The 9,016-nt window shown below is 48.1% G+C and overlaps 2 protein-coding genes across 2 annotated transcripts; both read left to right on the top strand.

The window, feature by feature from the left end:
* Positions 1–3,184: 3,184 nt before the first annotated feature.
* LOC124650390 (very-long-chain (3R)-3-hydroxyacyl-CoA dehydratase 2-like) lies at positions 3,185–5,788 on the top strand. The gene is made up of 9 exons (XM_047189922.1): positions 3,185–3,258; positions 3,350–3,435; positions 3,523–3,570; positions 3,668–3,756; positions 3,892–3,945; positions 4,498–4,565; positions 4,916–4,965; positions 5,071–5,168; positions 5,310–5,788. The coding sequence occupies exons 1-9, from the start codon at positions 3,200–3,202 to the stop codon at positions 5,415–5,417; spliced, it is 660 nt and encodes a 219-aa protein (XP_047045878.1). The 5' UTR covers positions 3,185–3,199; the 3' UTR covers positions 5,418–5,788.
* Positions 5,789–6,066: 278 nt separating this feature from the next.
* Positions 6,067–8,406, top strand: LOC124650389 (50S ribosomal protein L17-like). The gene is made up of 6 exons (XM_047189921.1): positions 6,067–6,134; positions 6,247–6,301; positions 6,421–6,471; positions 7,389–7,480; positions 7,588–7,665; positions 8,041–8,406. The coding sequence occupies exons 1-6, from the start codon at positions 6,079–6,081 to the stop codon at positions 8,192–8,194; spliced, it is 486 nt and encodes a 161-aa protein (XP_047045877.1). The 5' UTR covers positions 6,067–6,078; the 3' UTR covers positions 8,195–8,406.
* Positions 8,407–9,016: the final 610 nt, after the last annotated feature.

Here is a 9,016-nt window from a genome sequence, read left to right as displayed (position 1 = left end):
TAAAAGAGATAAAATATGTATAAGAGGAGAAGAAAGGAGGGAATATACAAAAGGGCCTAGCCCTGGGCATTTTTTTCGAAATAGGAATAAAACCCCGGCTTCTGCATCGTGATGATGCATACTGACTTTTATTAAAAGTTACGTTTTCAGTAGTTATTACAATTCAAGCATCGCTCAGAATTGATACAAAAATCAACCAACGAAAAAAGCCAAATATAATATCACTACACATCAATGTAGGCGTCTATCATGTCGCCAACCAGCCTGACACAAGATATCCTGAGCGACCATCTGAAGCCGTGTGCATCCAAAAGCCATAGCATCCCGCTGCCCCTCTGGTGACAGCAGAGCCCATAGCTAAACCCAATGTGACACCATATGGATAACATGCAAAAAAAGTGAAATGATTTTTTTTGTTAAAGATAATATCATTTCTCACCCTCCAAATAGACCAACAGCAGAAACCCCAATTCGGATAAATACCTAGTCCTGGGCATAACCCAAAGAGAACTACAAAGCGTCTAGCCAAGCTAAGAGAGTGTTTTTTGGTCATCCTTCATTCTGTAAGAGAGAAGGAAGAGGTCTCTTTTAAAAGAAAAGGACCAAGCTCTAATAGAAGGAGTTACATTGTCAAAAATAAAAGCATTTTGTTGCTTCTATAAATTCCAGGTGGCAGTGGCAAACATTTTAAAGAAGAAAGCCTTTCTAAAAATTCCTCATGCAGTAGTAATCAAGAACCAGTCATTGGCAAGCTAGGGCTAGTTGAAATTGCCGACTACATGATTAATACCGATGTGGCATTGTTCAGACCTTACGAAAGTTGATGCATGCCTGAACCAGATGAAAAGAGCAAGAAAAGACGCAGCTAGTTCTTCGAACGGCAGACATTTTGAGTGAAGGAGGAACCAGAATCAAGTTGAGACTAAAGAAATGGTGAAGAAGGAAAAAAACGCTCGTCTTGAGGGAATGACGGGTTCCTAAAACTGAATGTAATATGATAGTTGTTGAAACTAAAGCATGCTTCAAAGGTTACGATTTGTTTTTTATAGAAACACAGTACAAACGCAGACGCTCACATACACGCGCATACACTCACCCCTATGAGCACCTTCGGAAGACTGAGCTGGCGGATTGGATCTTGAAATTGACGAAATCACCACAAGCGCCTCACTGTCGACGGGAACATCGCTCCCACTGAATGAATATTCCGCCTTTATGAGACACACAGATGTCAAACCTGGGGTTTGAACTCTGGTGGGCTGGGGGTGCAACCACCCTCCTAACCACCCAACCTTAGATTGGTTCTCCAAAAGGTTACGATTTGCATTGCAACAGGTTGAACCCTCACAAACTGTGGGACTACGCGTAAGGAAAAACATGTCGACAAATGCAATTTAGTCGTTTACAAACTGCAACTATCAAAAGTCTTTCTATCTGAAAAATCCATTTTGAAGGCAGAGAGGGAGGTTGCCTGAACTTCACTGAATGCAGCTCGCTCTTCTTCAGGCCATCTCCAACCGGGCGACCCAAACGGACGGGCTGGGCCGTCCGTTTTGGGCCGTTTGCGTGGCCGCCCGGACACGCGGACAGCGCCCCGCGTCCGCATGTCCGTTTGGGTCGCACGCGGTGCCCAACGCGGCGACCCAAAGAGACGCCACGTGGTTCATCTTCGTTGCGCGGCGCTGCGCCATGGCAGGCCTCGACGGGACAGCCATGGTGGGCGGTGGAACGCGCGGGAAAGATCCCGCGCGCACCAAGGTTCCCGCGCGCGAACGCCATTGGCGCGCGCTCGCGCCCAAGTTTCCCGCCGGACCGCCGGCTATAAAGACGGCGGCGGTCTCACCCGGACCGCATCACCGTTCTCTCCCCTCCACCTTCTCCGGCGCCATGCCGCACACCCTTCGAGCCACATGGGCCAAGCTCTCCCTCGCCGCCGGGCCAGGTTCCCGCGGACGGACGAGGAGGAGCGCGCGGACTCGCGGTGGGTCGCCGACGACGAGGCGCTCCGCGTCGGCCGCCGAGGCGGCGGCAAAGAAGGCCGGTGACGCGGAGATGGGGGAGGGCGGCCGCGGAGGGCCGGCACGAGACCGCGGACGGCGCGGTACGAGGCCGCGGAGGAGGGCGGCCGCCGCGGAGGAGCCCGTCGCCGGGAGGACCTCGCGGCGGCGAACATCAACGCCGCCATCGAGGAGCGTCTCGCCGACCTCACGCGCGTGACGAAGGAGCACGAGGGCATGCGGCGGGCCGGCCGCCGCCGCTAGGCGACTTCCTCGACCGGAAGAACGAGGCCGCTCGCTATGCGAGCAGCCCGTCACCTCATCCGGATGCCGTCGCCCGAGCGGCGCGCCCGGGAGGATGCTCGAGTCGGCGGAGCGCGGCCGGCAAGAGCGCATGCGCCGGCGGCAGGAGAACCACGAGGCCCGAGCCCCCACCCGCGTCCGCCCGGGAGGCGCGCACCACCGTGGAACACGCCGCTCGCGGGGAGGTGGAGCTATGCGGGAAGCGGATGATTCCGCCGCGCGGAGGCGGAGCGCGAGCGCGCCCGAGGTGCGCGGACGGAAAGGAGGAGGATGATGGCCTCCGTCCAGCTGCCGACGCCCGCGCCGCCGCCGACGCGCCACCCGGCCCGTAGTAGGCCGGAGTGGAATCCTCACGCGTACGAGCCGCCGCGTCGAGTGAAATCCACGGCCCCGACGGCGAGCCGGCGAGGAGTCGCCGGCGAGGCCGCCGGCCCCGTACGTATTTAGGATAGAAGTAGTAGCTAAAAAAAATGTAATGAGTTCTTTTTAATGAAAAATATTGTTTATGCCTATGACACGCGGGCCAGGGGCGGACAAGGGGGCGGACACGAGCGACCAGCCTTTCGCGTCCGCGGCCACGTAAACCCGGCCAAGATTTGGACCGGGTTTGCGTCGATCCGGACGCCACGGGCATCCGTTTTAGGGATGGGTCCGCGCAATGGGCCGGGTTTTTGTCCGGCTGGACCCATCCGAACGCGCGGGCGCGGGATAGGTCGCCCGGTTGGAGATGCCCTCAGTCTTTCCCGTCCACTTTCAGCACCGACGAGTGACGACGGCACAGGACAGAACCTCAGCCATAGAAACTCCTCTTGTACCCTACGACAGACCCTCTCTCTTCCAATTGCGTACGACGGGGGGATTTGCCTGGCCAGCGGCGAGAACGAAGCGTGGCTGCAGCCATGGCTCGCCCTTCCCGGCTCTACCTCGTCGCCTACAACTCCCTCCAGTCCCTCGGATGGTAACCAAACCACCTCTCCAACTCCAGCAGCATCAGCAGTTGCTCCCCTGAACTAATTCTCCTCTCGATCCCCCTCCTCGTCGCTTCCCAGGTCACTCGCCTTGTTCCGCCTCCTGGCCTGCCTCGCCCCTCCCGTCTCCGTCCACCCCGCGTACGCCATCGCCGGCGACCTCATCTGTGCGCCCCACCCCCTAATTCTGCTCCCAGAGTTGTTGTTTTTTTCTCATCTGGGTCCTCAATTACGTGTTCTTGCCGTCTCTGCAGGCTTCCTGCAGACTTGCGCTGTTCTTGAGACTGTCCATGCCGCCGTCGGTGGGAGGATGAACTGCTAGCTAGCTAGACTTAATTTCGTCTCCTCCTGGCTTTGCCCCTTGTTGATTCCGCGTCCTTGGCCATTTTGGTTGTCCAGGATTGGTGCCCACCTCGCCGTTTCTCGCTTTCCTGCAATGGGGAGGGAGGACCCACTTCGTTCTCGCCCTTCTCCGGCAAATCCCTGAGGTGAGAACCGACGGCCATTGCAAAATTGCAGTGCGACTTCATGCCGAAAACGAAATTTATGAAGAATTTCATCACTCTTATACTTCAGCTCTGTGGTGTTCGGCTGATAGGTTTAATCTCTTGTGCCAAGTGCAGGTTCAGGGCAGTCCGTCTGTGTTCATAACGTTTATGGCTTGGAGTATATCTGAGGTGTGGCAAAATGACCTTACTTTCCCTCTCTTTCTTCTATTTATGTTGTCTTATTCTCACCAGTAACCACACGATAGATTTTGTGCTATCTCTTTTGCAAATAAGCATTGTATGACTATGTTAAGATGCTTTGTCCTCATCTAAGGAGTTAGCTTTGATAGCATACTGAAGTGTACAAATGGACTTCATCTTATTTCACTGCTAGGCTAATTTGAATTAATACCAAGTTTGTGGAATTGATTTTGTACCAATACAATGATGTCAGTATTAATGATGTCTTCAGCATAAAGAATTATCGATTGATATTGTTGTTCCCAGCACATTAACCTTATGTATTCAGTTGAGACAAAAATATGGACTGCTGATTACCTGTTGTCAAACACGTACAGAAGACCAAAAATAATATAGCATGTAGTATCGTGTAAAATACATTAGTAGTAGAATAATGTCCTTGTGTTAGATTCTTAATGTATATAATTACTTAATTAATTAATTCCATCTTCTGTTTGAAGTTTTCTGGACCATGCTTAACATGTTGTTTTCATTATACAGGTTATCAGATACTCCCATTATGCTCTTACTACATTAAAAGTTTGTCCAGCGTGGCTGACTTATCTCAGGTTCCATGCCCTAACAGTCTCAAGCTCCACAACCGTATTTCTGTTTTATTTCTGTGTTCTGATGTATCTTATATGCCATTGTGATTCACGAACGTCTTAACAAAGATTTTTCACACGGTAAACTCAACTGATTGGCAGGAGACCTCTGTCATTTATCTGAGAGAACTGAAATTCCATTTTTATGCTTGCAATTTAAATATGGAAAACCTACCTTAGAATGGTTGTGTCATGTGTGAATTATAACCGATTCACAAATTTACCTGCAACACTGAAGTTTTTCAAACCATTGCACCTCAATTCTCAGATTAAACCGCTTTACTTATCCATTGCGACCAAACTACTACCTGTAGGTACACTGCTTTTATCCCGTTGTATCCGATTGGGGTAGGACCAGGAGAAAGTAAGCTCGCAAACTCTTTCACACGACATAATGCCTATAAAAACACTCTTCCTTAATATTGTAATCACGGTTGTACTCCACTCTCCTTTATATCTTTGCATGCAGTGTGGACTATCTACCAAGCTCTTCCATTCGTGAAGGAGCGGGACCTCTACTCAGGCTTCTTTGCAAAGTTCTCCATGAGCTACCATTCCTTTCTCGTGGTATGTCGACGTGGAATTAGTGGGACTGAAAACACCCTGCATCCCTTCTGCTTCTGTTTGATCAGAATGTGCACTTGATCACTTAACCTGCCGGCACAGTTCTAAAAGAAAGTTAATTTATCAGTTACCATGTGGTGACAGGGTGGTCTGCTGTGCTATCCGCTTCTGTGGCTGAAGCTGTACCTGCATGTGTTCAAGCAGCGCAAGTCCAAGCTGGGAAAGGTGGACAGGACGAAGAAACGGGCTTGAGAAAAATCAGTTCAGCTCAGCTGAAATTCAGGACGCGAGCAGATTGTTTGGGGATCTTGCAGTTGAGTTGAACATCAACTTAATGTACTACTGGCAGATTACTGGGGGTTGTTTACCTTGGAACAGCAACTTATTGTGTTGTATTAGCAGACAACTATTGATTTCTATCAGATTTAGTTTGCAGGATTGGAATGTAGATGCTGCACAACTCATTATCTATAAGATGTGGATTTGGAAAGAGTTGGGCAAATTACTTGACCACTTGTGTACCTAAGAAAATAACTTCCTATTCTTTCACTATAGTTGGTAAAAGCATACTGCTTGAATATATTTCTGGGAGTTTATATTTCTAGAGTTACAGTATTAATCAATCTGGTGTTCGTTAGGTGCCTGTTCAATTCAATTGAAAATATTTTTGGAGTAATTCAATTTGTACATTTGCGAGGTGTACCTGAGTAAGCTCCTTTTTTCCATTGAGAGGATGGAGTAGGCTGCAATTGTTCTTTTTAGGGCCCAGATTCGGCCGCAAGCAGGCCCATATTTCTAATAAGGCCTGGTCTATTATTGTACAACCGCTTTTCTCTGGAAAAAGCGGAGCCTGGCAAGTGCCTGCTCGCTGACCGCCGGCCACTCCTCTCCCGCCGCCGCCGCCACCGCCGTCATGGGGAACTTCCGCAAGCTCGGCCGCCACGCCGCCCACCGCGTCTCCATGCTCAGGTATCCATCTCTCTTTCTCTCTCGCCCCACCCGGTCTCCTTCTCTATACCTGACCGTGCGGGCCATGGCTGCCTCTCTCTCTCCCCCACCCCTTACCGACCTCTCTTGGCAGGACGATGGTTTCGCAGCTGGTGAAGCACGAGCGGATCGAGACCACCGTCGCGAAAGTAGGTTCATGTCTCTGTCTCACCCCCGGCATTTCGTCGAACAGATTGCGGTGGGAGGAGTGCAGGTTTCCTGCTCCAGGGAAATTGTCCTTTGATGTGTTTGCTTCTTGTCGTTGCAGGCGAAGGAGGTGCGGCGGAAGGCGGATCAGATGGTGCAGCTCGGCAAAGATGTACGTCCTTCAGTCGTTTGCTAGTATTCACTAATCACTACTCCCCTAGTGCCAGTACTGAATTCTGACGACATACTGGACTGTTCAGTGGCGCCTATCTAGGTTAAATCTGAATGAGTGGTGTAATGAAACCAGCCATCTTGAGTAGGTGGATAGGTTTTACTCTTCTGGGTTGATACCATAGGCCACAAGCTGTGCTGGAGTCTGTTCATGGTTGATTCTGATACTTGCTATGCCTAGAAAACCTTTACCTAGTAGTGAGGTGCAATTGTCTTATATGTGTTTCTTGTTTCCTGTTGTAGTATCTCATGGAAACTTATTACATTGGGGAAGTTTTGACTACCTGATTACATGTTCAGCATAGAGTACCCTGCAGTAATTCCGGCGACGTCCTGGACTGTTCAGTGGCACTTATTTTAGGTTTAGGTTAAGTCTGCTTGAGTGAATCAATGAAACCAGCCATCTTAATTAGGTGGATACGGTGTCCTCTATGGGATTGATATATTACGCTGCAGGCTGTGTAGGAGTCAATTCATGGTTGATTCTGGTACTCGCTATGCGAATCACGCAAAAAAAAGGCATGAGACACATTGGCTTGTGCATAGAAAACCTTCACCTAATAGTTGAGGTGCGATTGTATTGTATGAGTTTCTTGTTTCTTGTTGTAGCCTCTCGTGGAAACTTAATAGATTGGTGAAGTTTTGACTACTTGAGTAGATGTTCAGCATTATTTTGATTGAGCAAGTACGAGTAAAATTTCATGGAAACTTGGCATGTAGTTCAAACGTACCCTGTTCATCAGTGATCTTATGAAATGAGTTCCCATAACTCTGACTGTCACAACTGTAACGATCTTAAAGGTTCTTTCTTCTGTAAGAGTTGTTGTATTGACACATGGACATTATATTATTGTATAGGGTACGTTAGATTCAGCAAGACGTGCATCAGCATTTGTTCGGGGTGATGACGCAGTTCACAAGTTATTCACAGAGCTTGCCTACCGCTACAAGTAAGTTAGACTGTTATGGGTTGGTTTCAGTTTTAAATCTTGTTAGCATGCTAAAGGGAACTCTTCAAGCTATATCTTATGTATCATTATATTCTGCTTTTATATAGGGATCGAGCTGGTGGATATACAAGACTACTGCGAACCAGGATACGAATTGGAGATGCTGCGCCAATGGCTTATATCGAGTATGTTTGTGCTTCATATACCCTTACCTTCACAAAATCATAACTTGATCCATTCTTCATCATGTAGTGTGCTATAGTATCCTTCATCTTTAGTTAACTATTCCTGTTTCTTAGAATTTAGCGTTATCAAATTCTTCTGTCTTTTACTATGTGGTGCTAGTTTGTTTTGTTTGAGTTTTCTGTTTACCAATGCATAGTAAGATTCCATCGAGGTCTGAAATTACCTAGAAAAAACATTGGTTTGCAAAGAGACAGTAATCAGGAATAGCTTCCAGTTGCCACAGATAAACAAACTGTATGCTGGATGAGGTTAAAAATAACATCTGTTACCTTTTTTTTTTTTTAGGGTTCATCTGTTACCTATCTCTTACACAGATTTGTCGACCGGGAGAATGAACTTCGAGAGGCCAAACCTGCGATGCCACAGCCACCCCAGCGTGCTCCTCTTGATCCATGGACCAGGTCCCGTGCCAGCCAACAGTGGGCAGGTCCTAAAGTCAGCCACAACTCTGGAACGGAAGGGCTATGAGAACCAAAAAAAACACTGTCTATCTTTATTTTGTGTTTATGAGAAGGTTTTTCGTCTTTACACACGCTAATTAGGAGCTCCACTCTGCAAGAGAGCTCAAACTTGTGTTTGCACAGGATGTGTATTTTTGTTGGCAAGGACCGTTGTGACTAGCTCAAAGTTGTAGCAGATGGGTTAAGAGTTTATGCTTACAGGTTGAGTTTGTCATCTCAGGGAACATAGCTCTATTGTTGCCATGTTGTAGCAGATGTGTTAAGAGTTTATGCTTACAGCTTGAGTTTGTCTATGTTAGATAACATAGCTATAGTGTGGCCATGTTGGCAACGCCCGGCGGAATTTTTGGTTGCTCTTAGGTATCCTAAAACTCGGTGTGAACATCTTTCAGTTGCAGTGTGATCATACTGGGAATTTACTCTGCGGTGTGGAATTTGAATGGTTAGAGACTCTGGAACTGATCCTGCATTATCACGGGTTCTGGTGCTACTGTTCCAGGAAGCTAGGCTGCCTCTGATCAGTTCAGTTTCTTTCTCCCGTCATCCACCCTCCTGAGTATATTCGTCACTGCCGTTGAGTCCGTTAAACTCATTTACCTACTTTTTATTGGAAGGCGCATGCAAATGCTGTGATCATATTGCACCTCAGAACATGGGAAGTAGTCAATTTTGCAGCTTAAGAAGTACATTGGACGCCTGAACCTCTGTCATTAATTTTGATAATGGAAACCGGAGCGATAATGATGCTGCGAATGAAAAAAGAAATACATTGACCTGAGATGTTATATGTATCAGGGAGAAAGCAAAAATTGGCTAGGGGATACAGTTT

The sequence above is a fragment of the Lolium rigidum genome, chromosome 4 (genome assembly GCF_022539505.1).
Source record: "Lolium rigidum isolate FL_2022 chromosome 4, APGP_CSIRO_Lrig_0.1, whole genome shotgun sequence".
In the NCBI taxonomy this organism is placed as follows: domain Eukaryota; kingdom Viridiplantae; phylum Streptophyta; class Magnoliopsida; order Poales; family Poaceae; genus Lolium; species Lolium rigidum.
The sequence above is the reverse complement of the archived record's forward strand: the minus strand, read 5'-3'. Positions and strand labels throughout refer to the sequence as shown.

What these genes read in the sequence shown, in the direction of transcription:
- LOC124650390 (XM_047189922.1), top strand. Translation starts at nt 3,200, where the DNA reads ATGGCTCGCCCTTCCCGGCTCTACCTCGTCGCCTACAACTCCCTCCAG. An exon ending in TTCTCCGGCAAATCCCTGAG is followed by an intron (nt 3,757 to 3,891) that starts GTGAGAACCGAC and finishes TGCCAAGTGCAG; the next exon opens with GTTCAGGGCAGTCCGTCTGT. An exon ending in GCGTGGCTGACTTATCTCAG is followed by an intron (nt 4,566 to 4,915) that starts GTTCCATGCCCT and finishes TACTACCTGTAG; the next exon opens with GTACACTGCTTTTATCCCGT.
- LOC124650389 (XM_047189921.1), top strand. Translation starts at nt 6,079, where the DNA reads ATGGGGAACTTCCGCAAGCTCGGCCGCCACGCCGCCCACCGCGTCTCC. An exon ending in GAGCTTGCCTACCGCTACAA is followed by an intron (nt 7,481 to 7,587) that starts GTAAGTTAGACT and finishes GCTTTTATATAG; the next exon opens with GGATCGAGCTGGTGGATATA. An exon ending in GCGCCAATGGCTTATATCGA is followed by an intron (nt 7,666 to 8,040) that starts GTATGTTTGTGC and finishes TCTCTTACACAG; the next exon opens with ATTTGTCGACCGGGAGAATG.